Below are 22,609 nucleotides of genomic sequence, written 5' to 3' on the forward strand. Positions count from 1 at the left end.
GTTATGGAAAATAGGCTCTGACACTAATGTTCGCATCTTCCATGACCCCTGGCTCCCACCACCAGTGCCCTTTAATGTCCCTCAAAATGGACTCACAATCCCGCCAGATCTGCAAGTGTATTACGTTAGTGCGTTACTAAATCCTGATAGAAGTTGGAATAGAAATCTGATTGAGTCGATTTTTTCAGTTGATATATGCAATAAAATTTTTTCAATCAAACCAACAGAGGAGGAGGATGAAGTTAATTGGTGTTGGACAAAATCTGGTATATATGAAGTTGGGTCAGGATACAAAATTGCTTATGGATTCTTTCATTCTCCTACTTCATTGAGGCCCCAGAACATACACAATAGAGTCTGGAATAGCATTTGGGAGTTGAAATTACCACATAAAATTATGATTTTTCTATGAAAAAGTCTTCATGAAAAGCTTCCAGTGTTGCAACAAGTTCACAGCCGGTTTGCATCCACTCCTGCCACTTGTCCAAGATGCATGTTGAAGACTGAATCAATTTCTCATACTTTGTTCCAATGGCCCATATCTTCAATAATATGGAGACTAAGCTTAATAACCCCTAACCTATGGATGAGAGAAGAAGAGACATTTTTCAATTGGTGGCAACGAGTCTTATCCTGGGCAGCGGCTCAATTAGACGGTAGACAAAAGACCCTCCTCATAGCGGCGCTGTGTTGGAGCACTTGGAAAGCGAGGAATCGGTGTGTTTTTGAGAAGGTAATAAGCCCGGCATCAGAGATAGTGAAAGAAGCCAACAATTTAGTGCGTGAACTCGTGAGCCATACCTGATAGATGCTGCTAATTTTCTTTACTCTTATTTTACTCTTCTTTAACCTCTTAGTCTTTCAGTCACAGTTGGTGATAAATGGGAATACCCAATTTTTTTGTACTTCCTTATGGAAACACTTTTATTTTATATTAATAAAATAACATTTATCTTTGAGAAAAAAGTAAAAAAATATCATATTGATTTGATATAATTATAATAAAGACAGTTTCTTAAATTAGTATAATTATGTATCATTCATTAAATATTAATTATAATATAATTATATTAATTAAAGATATTTTTCTAAAATAAATTTAGAATTGAAGAGCAAATAGTGCAATTATTTTGGAGAAAAAATGAATTAACGAAAAAGTGACACCTCACCATTATAAGCTGGGAAAAAATCCAATTTTAATATATTAAGTAGATATAATCAAAACTTGCTAATGAGTTATAAATTAAATAATATAATCTTTCCATAATAAAAGATTGTCAATATTTAAGTGCAGATTTTAATAAAAGTGATGATTCTTAAATTTTCCCTAAAAAAAATGTATAACTAATAATAACACATACAACAATTAAATAAAAATCAAGGTTTACTCTTTTAAAATTTTACTAACTTTATGCTAAATGGACACAAATCATGATTAACCGCGCTTCTCACTCTATATTGCTGCTAACTCCATTATTTTATCCCATAAATCATAGGTTATATCTAGCCAGTCTTATTGGGAGATTTTTTTTTTAATTATATGAGTAGCCATTGACTAAATTGATGAACAAGAGATTATTACATTTTGATTTGTGCAAATACTATTGGTTTAGGCTGGTTTATTATTAGACTTTAGAGTTATAACATTCAATGAATTTGAAGAAATCATTAGAGATTAAAAGATGATATCTTTTGGACCCAAAATTTTACTATGAAAAAATGTATGGCCTACCAAGAAAGCTGCAAAGCAACCAAACCAAACAACCGTTAACACGTTGGTTATGTTAACCAGCCAATAATAATATATCATATATTATAAATAGGTATCTATTCCCTTCACAATTCTCACATCACTCCATAAACTCATCACTTCTTTAATTCATATTAAGCTTTTAGATCATGTCTGAGGAGAAGCACCACCACCACCTCTTCCACCACAAGAAGGATGAGGATAACACTTTTGAAGAGGTAGTTGACTATAAGAAGGAGGAGAAACAACACAAGCACCATGAGCACCTTGGCGAGCTTGGTGCTGCTGCTGCTGGTGCCTATGCCTTGGTAACTATTTATTTCTCTTAATTTCATCATCAATATTAATTAATTATACTCCTATATATTATATATATCATTAAATATCATCTAGATATAAATTAATATTCTATATACATGTCCTAATTTGAATTATTCTTTTAATTTGTACTTCAGATCATTTTTGTCTATTCTTCTTTAATCTGTTCAGTTTAATTCTTGGAGAGCAAACATTAATATTTAACTAGTAAGTTTACTTATTATATGTATTGTTCAACTAATTGAATGATTAATTATCTTATTAGTTAATTGCATAATATAAAGAAAAAAAAAATAATGAGGTGTGTATATATATATTACACAAGATCTGATCCTCAATCATGGGCACCAATATTTTTTTTTCTTAACTTTGGTTCCTTTTTTTAGTAACATCCCCACACATCTCTATTGTTAATAATATAGTGGAATAGTATATAGATTAATTAATTTTTTTTATGCAACTGTTGATTTTGTGACAGCATGAGAAGCATAAGGCTGAGAAAGATCCGGAGCATGCTCACAAGCATAAGATAGAAGAGGAGGTTGCCGCGGTCGCTGCCGTGGGAGCTGGTGGTTATGCTTTTCATGAACACCATGAGAAAAAAGAAGCAAAGAAGGAAGACGAAGAAGCTCATGGAAAGAAGCACCACCATTTGTTTTAAAATGTTTTAAGAATATTTTTATCGTTAATAAAAGAGTTATATGATAATTACAACAATAACCAAATCCTAAGCATTATTGTCATCACCACACCCTAGCCTTCTATTTTAGTTTCTTATATATTGATAAGCTTTTGGTATATTTATGTGTATTTCTATAAATCTTCCAATTATTCACTATGCACTATCGGCTAGGGGTTCTCAATCATCGAGTTTGGAGTGTGTTTAATTCTTTGGTGTTAATTAATTGCTTGATATATATTTGTATATGTAATAATTTAATGTAATAATGTGTGCTATGTTGAATATATTCATAAAATAATAATATTGTAAAGTATAGTTTGAGTCTTTTGATTAGATTAACAATTTATCTTTTTTGATCATTTTCTATAAGGCAATTATGTAATGAAGAATTGAAGACTCCTGATTAATTATTAACCTTTCGATATTAAGATGGGTTGAAAAAACTTTTAACACCACCAGCGCATATAATCAAAATATTCACTATCAAAAATTTGAAAATTAATTATTCAGTTTTTCTTACACTAAGACTAAATTAACTAAATTTAAGTTTTTGCCCCTGTAGAAATAGACTGAATTTAAATTATTCTTCATTTTTGCTTGCACTTCCTCTAGCCAAATTTTTTTCACCCTGTTTCCTAACTGAACGGATTAAGGATTGATAATTAATTTGTTACGGATCTAAAATTTATTTAAGAATTTATTATTGATAAATAAATTACTAAATATATAAAGTCGAATTTAAATTTTTAACATTTATTTAAATAAAATAAGTCAGTTAATTATTAGAGCAATTTAAATTAATTTTTTATTTTAGCCAATTTTGTTATTTATTCTATGCAGTTGAGACTTGAGAATGAGATCATGGACCCAAGGAAGTGTGATCCAAAGAAACATTGTTAAGGAAAAACAATAAGATAATGTTTTTTAGTCAATTTTCTACTCATTTAAGTAATGAGAGTGAAATTTAACTACTACTATAACTTTTCATGTTAATGTAAAAATAAGTGTATTATGATGTAACTGTGTTGTGTATGAATGAAAGAAAGATGATAGAATAAATATTCATAATGATTTTCAAATAACTTTAATTTTAATATATTTTTATTCTTATTCTTTGATTTTTCACCGTATTTTCCAATTCGACAAGTTAAAAACTAATCTGCTCATATTTGCTTTAAAGAGTTAGTGAGCTAACCACTAAACTAACCCCATTTGATTTTATATTGTTATTCTTAAATCTTTAAAAATTATCTTTGTGGGATGGATTGATCTTTTATTATTACGAAAAATAACTAATTTATTTTATAGTAATTTTTTTGGGATGTAATTTTCTTATTATAAAATTTGTTTAAAATTTATTTGTTCATATTAAAAATTTAATTGAAAACGACAAAGAGATTAATATGTTGAATGAAAGTAATTTTCAAAAATTTTTAATGAATAAAAATTTATTAGGGACTAAAGTGACTAATTTAATAGTTTTGGATTTGTAGAATTGCATAAAGGTAGAATTAATTCTGTGTAATTAGTTTAGTTAAAATTGATTATAATTTTTTATTAAAAAAATTTAACAAGCTTTTACTTTTCTCAAAATCAATTCTAGAGGACACAATTAATTTTGAATAAACGTAATCATATATTTACCTCTAATTCTGTTAGGTAATGCAAACCAAATATTGTTCATCATATTGGCAAGTTCATTACATTCATCCCTGTTTAAATACAGAGCTTAGTTACATGGTAGTCTTTGTTTTACAGCCACACAACACACATGAATCCTCCAAATCCTAAATTAGCATAGGAAACTAGGAAACATGAATGACTGTGATGAAAGGTAAACCTTGTATACAAAATGCAGCTCAGGAAATTAATTCCAGCACATCTAAACTCATTCACAGCTTAATTTTGTTACAAGTGATAATATAAAATGAGCAAAAGAATGTGTAAGCCAAACTGGCATTAAAAAGTATAGAAAGAGATAAAATGTAAATGTAAATCTACTTCTATCTGCCACAAAATGCTATGACTTGTGACATACCACTGCTGTGCAGGATAAATCACTGTCTATACTCCATAAATTCAACTCTTCAAGACATTTTTTAACGGATTCTAGTTCCATCACAGTTGACCAATGTACCAACTTTTTATCCTCAAAAGAAGATTTCCCAACTTCATCAGAACAAATCTTCATTCCAAAGGTAGTCTCATCAACTCTTCCAATCCTAGCACCACTCTCTTCCAATAATTTTTTTTACCACATATGCAAACCTTATACCATCATCTTTTCTTGCCAATGAGTCTGCCATAGCTACAACCTTCGACACGAAGTCATTACTCCAAACTTTCTCACTCGAAGATGAGCTTTTAGCATAGAAGAAATCCAAGTTGTTTGCAACAAAGAAGTCCTTGTTGAGATCACTGGATTCGAACAAGAGGTTAGAATTGAGAAGCATGTTTCCATTGATCACCCATGTGTTATACCTATTTTGGATACACTTTCTAATTACATAAGTCTTTGCCAAAATACTCTTGATGGCAACAGAATTGGGACCTTTGGAAGTCGATTTATACACTCCAACACTACTTAGAAATTGGTCCATATCAACTACAGGATGCCCCCTACTTGCAAGATCAAACAAGAAGTCAGATGGAGGGCCCATAAATATATAATTCCTGATATCTAGCCTCTCAAAGTGACATAATAAGTTTCTAGCTACTGCATCTGATACCCCAACAAGATTAACTACGACGATACTATCTTGTTTCGGTAGAGAGTGAAGCATAGATCCAAGTTCTTCCATGTTTGTCACCACCTTGCTGGGAAGTACTTCTTTGAAACAAAAATCGTACCATTTTAAACTGCTCAGAGGCTGCATTTCCAAAAGATTGAAGTCAAGAGATCTTTCCTCAATTAATTGAGAATCAGGTCCAGCACTTTTTCCATAGTTTACTCCTGCATCTCTGTGGGAAACACTCAATGCTCTCTCATGCAGAAAGTTCTGGTAGATATTAAAGTAACCGTGGGATTGAATAAATTTAATGAACCAAGGTATCCAAATTTTCTCCTCCATCTTCTTATACCATCCTGTAGTCACCTACCCACAATTTTGCAACAAAAATTATATGCTAAAATCAACAAATCTGAGAACTGGATAAGAGTGAAGAACACAAATTTTTTTCTTACAGTAAAAAGGAAATATTACCATTCCCTCAAGAAAGGGCCTAATTCCCTTTGCCTTGTTTCCATCGTACCACAACCTGAACTCTTTCCAAGGCTTTGGAAAGAGAATTTGACCCCATGTGCCAACCAGTTGGTATAAAAATAGTTGTGTCTGGTCATCTAACTGTAATTTGTTTCCATGTTTACCTGCAGCCCCGAACCAATTATGCCATCAGTACCCATATTAACATACACAAATAATGAAGCAGCAGAGAATAATTACTTAGGCAGCAGATAAAAGAAGAAAGTTACACCAAGTTGTCCAACAAACTGACAAAATTCTTCCACCGTTATCAACTTTGTAACATCCATTTTCATTTTTCAAATAATCATCACACACAAAGAAAAAGGTTCAACTCCATTCCATCAAAACTCAAAACACCCGTGTCTCATAGATCAAATTCTTATACTCAGCATGATTGTCACCGGCCCGGAATCCTACTGCCGGAAGTATCCCACTACTCAACTAGTGAAATTGCATGGATTCGCAGCTTCCATTCTCAATTTTTAAGCATCACCATCAGAATTGGAAAGTATTAGAAGACAACTTCTAAAATCAAATAAACAATAAGAAAATCAGATAAAGCATAGATGAAGAACTTTGCCATTTCTATGGAATCTACATTATTAAACCATATTCTTTCAATACATAAAACTTCACCTACTTTCCAAAACACACACACAAAACTAACATTTAAAATAAGTTTGCACAATTTTGAGCAAAATCAATCAAATGAATTCATCGTTACAAAAACAAATAAACAGAAAAAACATGGTACCTGGGACAAACCTTGCTCTTTGCAACGAAACACCATAGATGGAAGGGCTATAATTGGAGGCATTGTAATAGAAATTCATGATCACTCCTTTCACGAACTCGTAATAGAGTGAAGAAACCTCCAAATCATCCTCCACAACGAATGCAAACTCGTCATCGTTGCTTGGCCACCACGCTTCCAGCCACTGCGCCTGCAAGCCAGCATTCAGGGTCCTGTAAAGCATAACTTTTTCCCCAAATTTCCAATCAAACGAATCGACGAACTCCAAAATCCGGTGTGATTCTCTAAGCTTCTCATCAATCTCCGATGATCCATTGGCGAAATGGTCAATGTAGATGTGGAGGTGGACGCGGTCGCCGAGGTAATCGGCGGAGGAGAGTGAGCGGAGGCAGCGGGAGAGGGAGTCGAGGCGATTAAAGGCGAGGACTTTGATGATGAAGGTGAAGTTAGGGTTAGGGTTTTTCCGAATTGGGTTTTGGAGGGTGAAATTGGGGTTAAGTTCGGGGGCGGAAGGTGATGGAAGTGAAGACTGGTGGAATGTGTAGAAGATGAAGGCGGTAACGGAGATTAAGATAAGTGGAAGGAAGTGTCTTTTCGGTCCCACCATTTGCGTTAGGGTTCGTTTGGGAGTGAAGAAGTTGCATCTAAGAGTGGCATTGGAAGGATTTCTGCGACTCTGATGAAGAAGAAGACACAGATCTCAAATCTCAGTTAAGACTTAAACGACACTAGCACAGACACCTCAAAACGACAGTAGTAGTGCATTTTCGATTTAGGTGATACTATGTGACCAAGGCATTTTGGCAATTAAATTGGACTAAGACCCTGGATTACAACTTTCTAAGCCATGCCGACATCAGGAACAGTGGGTGGATCAGGAACAACTCCTAGAGCTGCATCAAAACGTAGGAGATCATAAACAGAGGAACCTTGATGATCCATGCTTGCAGACATTCCCTCTTTAAAACAAAACGAACAAAAAGACCTCTTTTTATATAAAAGACTCTAACCCAATTGCTAAAATCTTAAATTGAATTGAAAATGTTGAAAAGTTTCATCATTTCAATTTGAAAACAGAAGTCTCCCATTAGCCATAAGGTATAATTTCATTCACAAAGTATTTTATATGCATTTTATTTTTTGAAAAATAAAAAAGATGTAACAATCCATAAAATACCAAAAATTTATGTACGATTTAATTTATTTTCAATGTATATTTATATTTTAACATGTATTTTTATATTAATAATTGACTTTAGTGATTAATTTTAACGTGTACCTAACTAACTATTTGATCAACTCAAATTGATTAATTAAAAAAATTTATACTATAATTTTTTTGGTATAGGCAAGGGCCTCTGACGGAACCCAGGCCCACCATGGTTCTTTTCTTCAATTTAACAAAAGTTTTTGAATAGGCCGTTGTCAATATAGTTAAATCGATAAAAAAAAAAAAAAGGCTCATTTCTATTATTGTGAAATCAGTGATAGGAATAGTGGGGGAAATATACAGATACTTAAATACCAAAAAAGAAAAAATATATACAGATACTTATCAAATAATCACTAGTTTGGTTCTGTACCCACCTACTCTGCTGCTTCGCTTCTTTATGTTTTCATTATAATTGCATCTCTTTTTCTTCGCTTAACGCGTTCCACCAAGTCAACAAATGGAAATGGAAATGGAATTTGCCTGGAACGTATGCTTTCTTATATTTACATTTTAAGGTCTTTTTCTGCTGCTATCAAAACCTCATGGTTAAAGAATTAAAGTCAAAATGACCATACCATTTGGTAACATAAACAGCCTGTCAATGCAGAAGTCAAGAGAAAATTAGTGGGACAAAATGGTATTTTTGGAGTAGCTGTTACTATTGGAAACAAAATTAGATACTTGCAATCCGAAACACTATTATATTCATGTCAAATTTTACTTGATTAGATTGCAATGAAATTAGCATTGGTTCTGCATCCGGGATAACAATACCTTTAACAATGAGCCCACCATTTTTGTAATCATAAATTGATAATTGTGTTGTATGTATTTGAGAAGGGAATGGATTAATTCTTATTCTCTCAATTTTTTTTCTTTAATTCTTTTGTAAAATATGATCTCTAACAGTAATCATATATTTTTAAGTAGGATAAAAAAATATAAAAAAAATATTAAATAATAAAAAATTATCATTGACGAAATAATTTAAAAAATTGAGAAAATTTATTTTTATTTAAAAAATTATTTTTAAAAATTTTCTAATGACTTAACAAAAGAGATGGAACCAAATAAATAATTTTGATAGTTATAAAAATACTTTTTTTAATCCTAATTTCTCTCCACATTTACTCTTGTTTAGGTTAAAAACACTTTTTTACTCCTAAATTCCACTAGTAGCTCGTCTTTCAAGTATATTTTTTTCTCCCATCATATTTAATTTTAGAGTTTAATTTTTTTATTTTTTATGGTTAATTATGAGTTTTTTTAATGGACAAAGTAAAGAACTAAATGTTTAACTATCTTTACATTAAAATAATAAAATTCACGTATAATAAAAATTACAAATTTAATAATAATAAATTTTTTATTTTACTATTTTACCAATTTTTTTATTATATATTGTCTCGAGATTTTCTCGTTTAGCATCAAACCAAAAATACTTTTCAAGGCTCAATTTTATTTAGTAGCATATTTTTCAAGTACATTTTTTTTCTGTTTAGATTAATTTTAGAGCATTATTTTTTTATTGTTTATAGTCAATTATGAGTTTTATTTTAATTCTAAAATTTTTTCTTTTCCTATTTCCATCACAATTGTAATTTTTTTTAGTTATATGTAATTGCAATGAGACTGTGTTGTTTTTGTATAATTATGAATATAATTTAGAAGTTTTTAAGAATAAAAAACCATACAAGTTTTATTTTTTAATATTTCTTTTATGTTACTTAATTAAAAAATTATCTTTTATCCAAATAAAATTAAAAATACTTTTAATATTTTAAAAAAATTAAATATGATCTAAATGTTAAATAACTTTTTTTAAAAATAAAAAAATAAAAAAAGACTTCTTGGGTTTCCTCGGTCCTCTGTTTTCAACGCAATTTCAATTGAGAAAAGCAGCGCATTTCATTTCAATTTCCAAGCATGGATGATAAGATGAAGCTGAAGCACACAGGGAACAAACCAAAACAGCAATCGACCATGAAGAAGAAGCAACAGCAGAATGAGAATCACAAGAGCAAGAGCATTCACGACATTCTCGCTCTTGAGCTGATTCACAGAATCCTACTTAGGGTTCCTGTCAAAGATCTCGATCGCCTCAAGTGCGTTTCGAAGCTTTGGAACACTCTCATTTCCGATCCCGATTTTGCGAAATCGCATCTTCACCTCTCTGCCGCACCCACCCATGTATGCCTCTTCATAACTGACCGCTCCAATGCCTTTTCCGTTGACATTGACGCTGTATTTCACCGCCACAATGCACTAAAAGAGGTATCTCTCCCTTTCAAGATGAACACACCTTTGGATTTTACAGTTATGTGCTCCTGCAGAGGGCTTGTTCTCTTACACCGTGCCCCGCATTTTTTTATCGTATGGAACCCACTAATTGGATCCAGCAAAAGAGTTTCCTACTCTCACATTGTTTCTCGTAGTCGTCGCCAGTACTTTATGTTTTCCGGTATTGCGTGTTTGTATGGATTTGGTTATGATGCTTTACAGGATGACTACTTAGTTGTTGTAGCTTCTCAGGATAAGAATGGCCAAGAGCACTTTGATTGCTTGTCTTTGAGAACCAATTCATGGACTAATCTTGATTTTGCACTCTCCAAACCCTTGGATACTAGCAACTGGCAATCTTGTGGGTTCTTCTTGAATGGCGCTATTCATTGGGGGACTTTTAGAGATTATAGTATTCTTATATTTGATTTGAAGGAAAGAAGTTTCTCAATCATATCTATGCCTGAACAAGTGATGGGTTATCTCTTTGCCCCTCATCTCGTCCTACTAGGAGGGTGCCTGGCCTTGTATTCTCATGAACCCAAAAAAACTAACATATGGGTGATGAAAGAATACAAAGTGCATTCATCTTGGACTTTCTATCAGATTCCTCGTGCACGATTTGAGCCTCTATGCTTATCCAATAGTAGTGACATTGTTGCACAAGATTATGTTCTAATGTCTATAGATCCCTACTTAAGGTTGGCCAAATATAATGTCAGAGGAGAGCTCCTCCAACAAAGAATTTTTGATGATCATCATCTAGCACATGTTAAAGCTCGTCCGAGGTCTATATCGTCCGGAACAAGCTACATTGTATACACAGAGAGTCTCGTGCCAGTCCCCAGTGAGATTAAGGATAAGGATAAGGATAAGAAGAAGAAAAATGGTATGTAACTATTCTCCTAAGGATTGCACTATGTTATTCCTCATAGTCTTCATTGCTTTGGGATTAATTAAAAATACCTAGCAAGATGCATTATAAATCAAGTTGCAATCAGATGCGGGTTTTGGCTGTTTGCATTTATCAATGCTTATGGAATAACTGATCACTGTCTTGCTTCCTGAAGCCTATTCTTGTGGTGAGGGGTTTTAAGTTATTTCTTTTTTCATGTCTAATCGGTGCTTATTTTTTTTATAGGCCGTCAGAATCAGAAGAATGATGTCAAACAAGAAAAGAGAACTAGGAGCGAATGACTCAACAAGAGACACTTAATTATGTTGTAAATAAAGTGTTGGCAAGTTCTTCTGGAAGAAGCTACTAGAGAATTTTGTTTTATTTTGCTTTTGCATTAAAGTATGATTTCCCTTTCAACTATGAATGTAAAAAACTGGAACATTTGAATGAGCAGATAGAGTTTCCTCTAGTTATCCCTAAAATTTGGTATCGTTGCTAAACAGAGTATTAGATTTAAAATAAGAATCATGCTGTATTGCTGTTTAACCACATACTCTCACTCTCTCTGAATTTCGGAACGACGAGGACAGCGATTGATTATCGATGAGGCAATAATCTACAAGATGCCATGTTATGCAAACTTACAAAATCAATAAATAACAAATTATGATTTAAGCATCTGGTATTTTACAATATACCCCAGTTTGTTGAGGAATCAAGAGGCTTTCTTTTCCTTTGTTGACTGAAGATTCTTCCAGAGCAATCTACATATCAGATATGCTTTTTTGAGCTAAGTAAAACAGAGTCAAAAATCACCTCACTCGGCATTTTGAAAAACTTTTGAAAATTAATTATTCAGTTTTTCTTACACTAAATTAACTAAATTTAAGTTTTTGCCCCTATAGAAATAGATTGAATTTAAATTATTCTTCATTTTTGGTATAAAACATGATTGTTTTTTCAACAATTTATTACATATATATATATGTTTAAAAATTAATCAAATTCATGATAACAAATTTGGAAATGATGGCTAAAATTCAAAAGAAGTAAATAGATTTATGTCTCTTAGTTCAGAATTAAAATTACAAATAAAATATGTAAATACAGACTATAAAAACTAATTTAAGTTGATTGAGTGATTAATTCACTTGTCTTCTTAATTAAATATCTTTTTAAATAACGAACAAATTCTTATTGAAAATAACTGAAATCTGCAATTCTTCATGTGCATTGAAGATCATATGAATCACAATGCCTCAATCTAACAATCAAGTCAATCACACATGCATTACATACACATGGCGGCACATGCAATATAATTGATAAAGGCTAATAATGCATGTTCTTGATTTGATCTGATCTATATGTTACCTATCCGTAAATGGAGGACTGTTTGGTTGGTTATAAATGGAAAGTTAGTTATGAAACTTAGTTTCAATGTAGTGTTACATGAACTTTACTACTACACTAGTTCCTATTTCATATGCATCCATGTACCACTATAAATAAGAATATGCTATAAATATGCCAAAATTCTAATTGTGTAAAATAGTATGATTTTGTCTTTTAGTTGAAACTATATATATAGGAGACATATGGTGATGTATGATAGATATCATTGCTTTTTCCAAATTCCATTCATGTAGGCAAATACATTTGTAATTGAGAATAGAAAACCAGTGGTATACTAATTAAGAATTAAATGATTATATTGGAAGATACACATAAAACAGAAGCTACCAAATTAGTTTTCACTTTAATCAATAAAATAAAAGTAAAATGGTTCAGCTTTAATCATATTAGAATCATGTAATGTTAGGCTTTTCCTTGATGCATTGTAGGTGCAAGAAAAGAATATATACTTTTCCCATATATTACTACTAAAACTGCACAATAGAAGCCTCATTTCTTCTATTTCTGGTTTATATATTCAATCTTATGCATGCCCTTGTAAGAAAATATTATAGCAGCAACAAATATGGAGCTTGAATTAGGACTCAAAATCACTAAAACCAGAGATGACATTACTTCCATCTCTCAGTATCAGTTAGCCAAGGATCGAACCGGACCGGTTTTCGAGTCTAGAGAAACAAACACCATGTTCATCCTCATTGCTCATCTTAAAGGTTAGTCCAAAAGATTTCATAATCTTTCTGTTTGTTTATTTAGTTTCTTGCTATTTCATTCTGTATGTAATGTTCTATTTGAATTGAGAAGCATCAATTAAAACACAGGTTATAAGAGGAATAATATTGACATAAAGATTAGTGAAGATGGTACTAAGATATCAATTAGTGGAGAGAAGCCAATTCAGGAAATGACGATGATGGGGTGGGTAATGCTCAAGAAAGATGTTGAGATTACACAGTTCAATAAGGCCTTCAAAATTCCTGAAGGGGTGGTTTTGGATCGGATCAAAGCGAAGTTTGATGAAGAGGAATCGATATTGAAGATTGTAATGCCGAAATCCTTGAAAGGGATTTGTGGGGCTAGGATTGAAGAGGTCAAGGAAGATGAATCTGATGGAGGGAGATCAGAATTAGAGAAAAGTGAAGCTGATCACATTTTCAACAGCATTGGGGAGACAAGTGAAAGGGGATTCAGAGAGCCTGAAGTTCAAGAAATGGAGGACAGTGAAAGTGTCATGGAGAAGGAACAAGTGTTATCCGAAAAGATAGAACATGAAGCAATGAAGGAATCAGATTCAGAGCAAAATGTAAGTGCAAGTATCCCACAGAACATTGTGGATGCAAACCATGATGAAGAAAGTGTGAGAGAAAAGAGCAAAAAATCAGAATGTGAAGCCATCAAGACATTGGAGCCTGAGCAAAATGTAGGAGATCATATTCCACAGAGCATAGGAGATTCAAGTCAAGAATTTTCTGAAGAGTCTGCGGTTCAACAAATGAAAGAAGCTGATGTTGAAAAGATGCTTGATAAGGCCAATGGATTTTCTCAGGACAAGCATGGAGAGAGGTTAGAGAAAGAATTTGGAGAACTTAAGTCTGAAACTGAAGGTGTTGAGGAAGTTATTAGTATGGAAAGATTTGAAGAAACAAGAACATCAGAACTGGACAAAACTGAAAGTTTTGAAGAGACCATCAAGAAGGACATGAAAAGGCCTAAGAATGAAACTGTCGATGGTGATGATGAATGTGAACAGAGAACAGAGAAAGCTAACAGGAGTATTGAGGAAAATACCTTAAATGAGACCTCAAGAAAGGAAGATGAGGAGTCTGACAATAAAAGAAAGGTCAAAGATCGATCATATCTGCCGGACATTGTTGTCGAAGGAGTATTCGATGCAATGCAGGAAAAGGTTCCCAAGAAGGTGGCAGAGGCAATGGCCCTAGGAGAGAATGAAAAACCTGGATATGGTGGTGTAGTGAAATTGAAAGAAGAGGGATCTATGAGGATGAAGTTTGAAGCAAATAAGGTTGTTGAGGAAGACATAAGTAGGGACAGAAATGAACAAGTTAGAGTGCCAAAAATGAAGTCAAGGGAACAACCAAGTGTGAAAGAGAATACTCATGAAGGAGGACTACATGGAAGCGAAACACAAGAGCTTCCGGAGGGAGGGAAAACTAAACATTTCAAAGAAGAGGGTGCGAAAATTGAAGAGTCTGTTAAGAAAGTGAATGGAGAGAAAAATGGAAAGATTGAAGCTGAAGCAAATGAAGGTTTAAGGAGAGACTTGACAAGGGATACATTTCAGCAAGAAATAGATGATCCTGATATTCAAACTAAGGAAAGTGAACAAATTCTACAAGAATCGAGGGGTAAAGGAGGCTTTGAAGCAAGCATGGCTGAAATAAAAGATGCAGCAGAAGTAAAAGAAGAGCTGGTCAAGCAGAAGCGTGAGGCAAAGGTGGGGGAGACAGAAGATGCCGAAGATGGTGCGAAACTTGAGCCGCCTATGAAGAAGGTGAAAGGAGAGAAACATGAAAAGATACAAGATGAAACAACTAAGAAAGGAACAAAAGAGCCTGAGATTCAAATTAAGGAAAAAGATCAACAATGTGTGCTGGAAATGAATAAGAGAATGCTTGAACTAAGCATGGCAACAATTGAAGAAGCAAAGGAAGCAAAAGAAGAGTTCATCAAACAGCAGAGTGGGGAAAAGATGGAGGAACCTAAAGATGTCAACAATAAGGGGGCAACAATACAACAATTTGTGGAGAAAGAAACAGGGGAGAAACATGAAAAGACACAAGTTGAAGCCAGTGGGGATCTGAGGGAAAATATAACAAAGGATTCCATGATTCAATCCGAAGAAAAAGATCAACAAAGTCTACATGATGCGATGAGCAAGGAAAGATTTGAAGCAAGCATAACAGCAAGAGAATTTCCTCTGCAGAAGAATGGAAGGGAAGGACCAAATGTTGAGTCCACAGAAAAAGAGACAACTCAAGAGTCAGATAGTGAAAGAATAACCAAGACTTTTCAAGAAGTAGCCAAGGAAAAAAATCCAAAAGCATTTCTTGTAGGAACTGATGAAAGAGATGCAAAAGTATTAAATATGGGAGTTAAAAAGACTGAACAAGGGAGTGAAAAGAAACATGACACTGAGCTGTTATCTCAAGAAAATCAAAGGAAGGAAGCTTGTGAATCAAGAAATCAAAGTGTGAACCAAGATATCGTAAAGTCAAAGAAAGCAAAAGAAGCAGAAAGTGCAGATCAGTGCACTTATAAGAAAGAAAGAACTGAAGCAGCTGCAGCCATAGAAGATCAAATGGCTAAGCCAAGGTTTCCAACAACTCAACAATTTGAGGTTGAAGAATGTACATTACAAGAAGACTGCAAAAAGAAACATGAACCATCTCCAAAATCACAAAAGGAATATCATACAAATGATTTGCGAAATTCAATCGGAAGGAAGGAGCAAGAATCCAAGCATAGGGAAGTTTTGAAGCCAGAAGTTCCTCTAGAAGAACTCCTAAAGAAAAGCGAGCAGGAGACTAGAAAAGACGAATTTCAAAAGGGAGAAGAAAATGAGGAGAAAATGCAAGAAATTGAGCAATCCAAAAGTAAATTTGATGACAAAGATCAACAAGATGTTTGCAAAGAAATTGGAGCAGCAGAGATCATAGGGAGAAAGATGCCCGAAGCCAAAGAACAATATGCATCAAATGCAGGCTCAACAACTGGAAGGACGGAAACCGAAAAAGATTTGGAAGCAACACATAAAACAGAGAAAAGCTTGGTTCAAAACCTTGAAGATAAGAAGCTTGGGAATAGGGAAGAAATTAAAAAGACCATTTCTGAAGAAAATGATGAAGTTAAATATGCCGCAGAGTTAAGAAAAAGAACACAAGTGAAGGAGCATCAGAGAAAATCAGAAACTGCTGAGAATGAAGCAGAACCTCCCAAATTGAAAGAGCAAATTATTGAATGGAAATCACCAAAAACAAAAGGGTATGTGCAAGAATCAACAGGCAAAAAGCAACATGACTATGGCACAGAAGACACAACACTAAGTCAGCAATCCACATATGAAGAAAACAGAACACCAGAAAATGCTATTGATGAATTACTAAAGAAAAACACTGACACAACCTACAGAAAGTCAGTTGAGTCGGTGGATCCCTCCGAAGATGAACGAGTTGAATCTTTTCAAGCACATATCCCAGAAAATCAAGGCTTGGAAGATAATCAGGAGGGAACCAAATGTCCCAAGATTTCCACCGGCAACCCTGATAAGAAAGGATATCAAATAACAAAGGATATAGATGAAGAGTTGCTGAGGAAACAAGACTTATCAGAAAAAATTGTTCATGAAGAAAGGGGAGTGCAAAATTTTGAAAAGAGAGGAGAACCTGAAGAGGATCCCAAACAACTTCGCAAAAGAGAGAAGGTAAAACCAATTCAAACTGCTATAGATAAGAAGCCAATAATAATGGACATAACCCCAGAGTTTGAGAAGGTCAACGGATTCAAACAAGTTGCAGAAACAATGCAGAAACCTCCAACAAAAATTGAAATGATTTCAAAGAAAGGAATGGATAAACCACAAAGAGATGAAACACCACCTCTGGCAAAGGAAATCAAAAGAAAAGAGCCTCCTGAATTATTATGGTCAAGCATGGGCCCTGAGAACTCTCAGGTTAAAGAAGACACAACAGATGAAGGTCACGAAGCGTGTGACATAATAGAGGTAGAGAAGCAAAGAGAATGTGAAGAGAAAGATGTAAGTGGAGGAAACAATGACAAAACAGAAAGAACAAAGAAACTATTCGTTCCTTTGTTCATAGCAGGATCAGCCCTTCTTGTGTCTTTGGTATTTATGTTTGTGCATCGCAGAAGAACTAAAAGAAGGTAACAAAAATTAAATTTATTTTTCCTTTTATGCTATGATAAAATATCTTATGTTACTTTAACTAATACTCAGATCAAATTGAAGTTCACATTGCACACCAATTTTGAACTCAAGCAAATTGTACAAATAAGAGCATGAGGAAGATTGTTTATCTGCACAAAAATGCTTGGAAATGCTACAACTTGTTCTTTTGGTGTTATGTATTTACCAAGCCTTGTAATATTTGTAGAAAAATAGATTATACAACAGCAGCATTACAAACCAAAAAAGACAGGGGAGGAAAAACAAGCAAGGCAGACCATGAAGGTCAACTTTAAAATGTCTTAAACTCTATACAGTTTAGATGGTTTATAGATACAATAAACCTCCCCCTTACCACAATGTCATTGTGATCATCAATTCAAATATATGGCCTATACAATCTTCTCTATCCACCTCTTACTTCTTCACAACTTTTCAGTAAAATCAGGTTATTTTATGACATTATGTTAAACATCAACAAACTAACCCAAATGATGATTTTATTCAGCATAGCTTGTTGGCCTAATAAGAGAAAAGAGAGTCAAGTCCCTACTCGGCCGCGCACAATTACATGGAACACCTCCCTTACTTGGCGTTCCAACGGGTCTAATCCATCCTTGAGGGCCTCAAGAACATGTGAAAGATCTTGCACTCTTTGTCTAACCTCCTCTCCTTTCTCCTCAGCTAATGGAAACTGCAAAGTGTCAACCAACTCATTCATCACCCTAGCACATTTCTCAATCTGTTGAATCTCCCTCAGCAAGCCACAAGCATTCTTCCTCTCCTTCTTCTTGGAATCCTCCATGATCCTCTCATGGAGCGACAGCAACGGCGCAGACCAAGGAAACTGTCTCGGAATCAAAATGTGGAGCTGCAATCTGCGATCCTGGCATGGAATTGCAGCCACAAGAGCCCACATTACAAACAACAGGACCGAGCTCATCGTATAAACCGGCATAGCAAGGCCATTAGTGGCCACAAGATCATTACTCTTAGGGGGGCACAAGCTGTTCCCAATTGCTTGGAGCTGCTTAGCAGCAGACCAATTCCTCGAAACGCTCCATGAGAGCGATCGAAAATGGCCCACTGATCGGTGTTGGTAGTTACTATTTTGATTGTGAATTTGATACAAATCCTTAATGGTAGTGTTTCTACCAAAGGATCTATTCCTAAGAGCCATGTAAGCACTAGATTCCTTATCATCAAACATACAATTAGCCAAATCAGCGAGAGCCTTCTTGGCACGGCGGCATTGGCCCTCACCAATGATCCTCTTTTGATCCAATGCACATAGAACAATCTCTAACAGCCTCTGACACTGCTTAATCTGTTCAATTCCGTCACGGACGGCGTTGCAGAGATCAAGGGCCTTCACGCAGCGTTCAAAGAAATCAGAAACAATTCGGTCCATTGGGGGCTTCATGACCTGAGCCCTGTGATTGAAGAAAATCATCCTCAATTCGTCTTGGCATAAGATGAAGATATCAAGGAGCTTCCTCATCCATGCGAGTGAAAGCAAATCATCATTTCCAACTGCGGCCAGCTCAAGGAACCGCAACGTGACTTGTCTCTGGAAGGTTTCTAACTCGAGCTCCAAGCTTGAACCATCCATGGAGTGAACTTGGTTTCCACGGATAAACATAACAGAGGAACCTTGATCATCCATCATTGCAGACATTCCCTCTTTAAAACAAAACAGAAAAAAAAAAAACAAGACCTCTTTTTATATGTAAGACTCTGACTCAATTGCCAAAATCTTAAATTGAATTGAAAATGTTGAAAAGGTTCGTCATTTCAATTTGAAAACAGAGGTTTTCCATTAGCCATTACAATTTGGGAACACCAATAATTGAAAAAGAAAAAGAAACAAAAATTTGGTTGAAACCCACGAAGAAATTGGACAATGGAATGAGAATGCAACCAAAAGTTGGAGATTTTGCCACAAATAGATAAAATCAGAGAAAAGAGAGAGAGAGAAATTCAAAATGCTTGTGGAACCCTAGTGAGAGGGAGAGGGACTTATATACTTATATTGAGGATCATTGGACCGCGTCTTATGGTTGTTGGAAAAAATAGAAAAATGAAAAAGTGTAAGGTCAAAAAGAATACTATTACTAACAAAATTAAAAATTATATTATAATGATTGGTTAACAGGATTTTAGCTTTTGATCCTCAGTGATTAGTGAAAATTAAGGTTTCGAAAGATACACACGGATCTCGCTCACACGGTTCGGACACGGTGGCAAGAACATAGATTCTTCCAAATGTTTTACGGCAAAAATATTAAAAAATTAGACTCACTCGGAGATGGAGTATTTTTTTTTTTTTGTGACTTCTCGGAGATGGAGCATTTATTTAATGCTTTTTAATTTTGATATTAAATTTATATTAGTATTTTTTAATAATGTGTGAAATTTAGTGTATTTATAGATATCACAAATATAATCTTTTGATTTGTGAACTCCCAAAATTTGAATTCAGCTCTCCTCAAATTGGACCATCAATTTTTCTGTTCCCAAAATTCAGTATCTTCTATTTATGTTTTGGAATTTAAAAAATAAAATCGACTTCATATTAATTAGAAACACACAGGTTCTTTGTAACTATAAATAATACATCCAAAAATTTTATATATAAAAAAATAATCTTTATTTAGAGGATAGCAATTAAGATGAAAAAAAAGTTGATATTTTTTATGTCATTATATATTGCTATATATTATTAATATTTAAGGTAGATATCAAAATAGTCTTAATGTTTTTTGTCTTATTTATATCTCAAATATTTTAAAAATAATTTAATATTATTCTTATTTTAATGTCATAAAAAGTACTAATTAAAAGTTTATATCTTTTCAAATTCTAACTGTTTATGTAATTTATTAGAGAAAAAATGATTTTATGATTAGTTTAAATTTTAAAAACAATTCAATAATAAATATATAATTCAGATCTATCTATATAGTAAAAATATGCAATACACTTATAATTTAATAAAAAAAAACATTTAAGTAACGACATCTATTGTTGCATTTGAATTTTTAGGATTAGTTTCTTCTACTAAATTAGAATCTCTCATTTTGAAGGTCAAATAAAGAAAGCATCATGTAGTTTGGAATGTAGCAATGTCAAAACTCATAACAATGAATAAGTATATTGGATTTGAGCCATTGATTTTGGGAGAAAGAAAGAGAGAGAGGATAATTGGCCACCTTATTTGGGGGCAATTATGTCAGAGTGATTAGGATGTTTGTTAAGGAGTTGGGAAACTTGCCACGTGGAGGGCAGACAGGGCTTGATGCTGAGTGGGTCACGTGCTCAAGTGACATTGACACGTGGGGCCGGATACGGTATACCAGAACCGAGTCTACGTACTCGGATGAGTGAAACCAATTAAAACTTAAAAGACTTGGTCTCTTCAATCATCTTAGGCTTATGTTACGTGGCCTTTGCTTCTAGAATCAATAATATCAAATTAAGCTCTAAATGAAAGACTAATATAACAAATAATCAAGTAATTTAATTAGTTATTGTTGAGTCAATTTTATTATTGTTGAAATTGATAGGTGTGATGTGATTCTCAGGTCTTATCAACTGGATAATTAATGTATTGGTGATATAGTGCTGAATAGAATAATAATTTAGTAGTCATTATCATATACTTGTTTTATTGTGAAGCTTTCATTTTTTTTTCTTATTTTATGTTTATAATTAAAAATGTGTTTTGAGAACATATTAGGATATGGTAGCCTTTGTGTCAACTTAAAGTTGGCAAAACTTCTTTGTCCGATTTTATATTTTCAATATTTTGTCCTTTGATTTTTATATTATATATTATTACTATTATTATCAAAAAGAATTTTTTTGCATTTGCTGAAAATACAGATATTACATAATGTTATTTCAAAATGGTAAAATAAAATAAAAAAATATTGTACTTATTTGACTAGGTAATAACTAATAATAAAGTTACTTATGATCAGCACTGGCTTATGGCTGGCAAAGTGGCAAGCACACACAATTTGTACGTAACAAGCTCATCCCAATTTTTCTAGACTTCAAAATCTTAATGCTCTCCAAATTTAATTAAATATTTACACTTAAGAAGAAATTTGAGGTTTATTTATTACAACAAAAAAAAATTTCATTGTTTTTTAACGAATTTAAAGGAATATATAGGACGAGTTGGGGTCCTCCAAGTTTCTTTTGAATTGAATATGTATGTACTTGGAAAACCAAGTTTGGTTGAAATATGCATGCATGACAATAATACATAATATATGACGTTATAAAATAATGCCAAATAAATACAGATAAATCACCGCCAAACATTATCCCTAAAATTTAGTATCATTGATCTTTGATCATGTTCATATATCATATGCTTAAGTACAGGATGAATCCTCCTTTAAATCTCTTCTATGGTGCAAGTTGGCTACTATTTATTAACTATTAACTATTATGTAATGCATATTGACGATGAAAGAATATTGTACTCTACTAGTTTGAGACGATTTTGGATATATATTTGTATCATAAAGTAATAATTAAAGAACACTTTATTAGATCAGTAATTGGGTAGTGTGTCTAATCAATCTATATACTAATATAAAATGCAAATATCTTATCCCTATAACCTCTATATATTATTAACGTAAAATATTTGAAGTTCATTAAGCATAGATCATGCAAACGTTGACAAACTTTTTAATAATGTGTGTAAACGTTTAACTTATTGAATTCTAATTACAAGTTATATTTATCATTTGTGCAAAATTTTACTAAAAAAATGATCAAATAATTTACTTATATATTATGTTGATTTAAATGTGCATAAAAAAATCTATCAAACAATATTTAAATTAGCATAAAATTTATAAATATGATCTATAACATGAATTTTGAATCCAATTATTAGTTTTTGTAAAAACTTTCAGTAGTAAAAACTTAATAGGGTAAGAATTGAGTTTGACTTCATTTCCATAAGAGTATCCCAAAAACCTTGAAAGAATTATTATCTGATTAATTATAATAATTTCAATGCTTCTTTATAGGCATTTATTTGCATTTTCTGAAGGTCCTACTTAGGAATTATGAATTATCCCACAAAAGTATATATATGACAAGAA

General features: G+C 33.1%; 5 protein-coding genes across 5 annotated transcripts; 3 read left to right on the top strand and 2 right to left on the bottom strand.

Moving 5' to 3' along the window:
• Positions 1–1,670: 1,670 nt before the first annotated feature.
• LOC112802992 (abscisic stress-ripening protein 2) lies at positions 1,671–3,063 on the top strand. The gene is made up of 2 exons (XM_025846437.2): positions 1,671–2,058; positions 2,547–3,063. The coding sequence occupies exons 1-2, from the start codon at positions 1,900–1,902 to the stop codon at positions 2,727–2,729; spliced, it is 342 nt and encodes a 113-aa protein (XP_025702222.1). The 5' UTR covers positions 1,671–1,899; the 3' UTR covers positions 2,730–3,063.
• A 1,363-nt stretch (positions 3,064–4,426) lies between these two features.
• Positions 4,427–8,238, bottom strand: LOC112802993 (uncharacterized). The gene is made up of 3 exons (XM_025846438.3): positions 6,750–8,238; positions 5,954–6,117; positions 4,427–5,845 (listed from the first exon to the last, which is right to left on the bottom strand). Exons 1-3 carry the CDS (start codon positions 7,354–7,356, stop codon positions 4,973–4,975), a joined length of 1,644 nt encoding a protein of 547 aa, XP_025702223.1. The 5' UTR covers positions 7,357–8,238; the 3' UTR covers positions 4,427–4,972.
• Positions 8,239–9,810: 1,572 nt separating this feature from the next.
• Positions 9,811–11,622, top strand: LOC112802994 (F-box protein CPR1). The gene is made up of 2 exons (XM_025846439.3): positions 9,811–11,131; positions 11,384–11,622. Exons 1-2 carry the CDS (start codon positions 9,889–9,891, stop codon positions 11,437–11,439), a joined length of 1,299 nt encoding a protein of 432 aa, XP_025702224.1. The 5' UTR covers positions 9,811–9,888; the 3' UTR covers positions 11,440–11,622.
• Positions 11,623–12,986: 1,364 nt separating this feature from the next.
• LOC112802996 (uncharacterized) lies at positions 12,987–19,473 on the top strand. The gene is made up of 2 exons (XM_072237896.1): positions 12,987–13,269; positions 13,378–19,473. Exons 1-2 carry the CDS (start codon positions 13,122–13,124, stop codon positions 17,460–17,462), a joined length of 4,233 nt encoding a protein of 1,410 aa, XP_072093997.1. The 5' UTR covers positions 12,987–13,121; the 3' UTR covers positions 17,463–19,473.
• Positions 17,613–19,158, bottom strand: LOC112802997 (protein BYPASS1-LIKE). Its single transcript, XM_025846441.3, has one exon. It carries the CDS (start codon positions 19,156–19,158, stop codon positions 18,022–18,024), a length of 1,137 nt encoding a protein of 378 aa, XP_025702226.1. The 3' UTR covers positions 17,613–18,021.
• Positions 19,474–22,609: the final 3,136 nt, after the last annotated feature.

Source organism: Arachis hypogaea, chromosome 5, assembly GCF_003086295.3.
Source record: "Arachis hypogaea cultivar Tifrunner chromosome 5, arahy.Tifrunner.gnm2.J5K5, whole genome shotgun sequence".
Classification (NCBI taxonomy): Eukaryota; Viridiplantae; Streptophyta; class Magnoliopsida; order Fabales; family Fabaceae; genus Arachis; species Arachis hypogaea.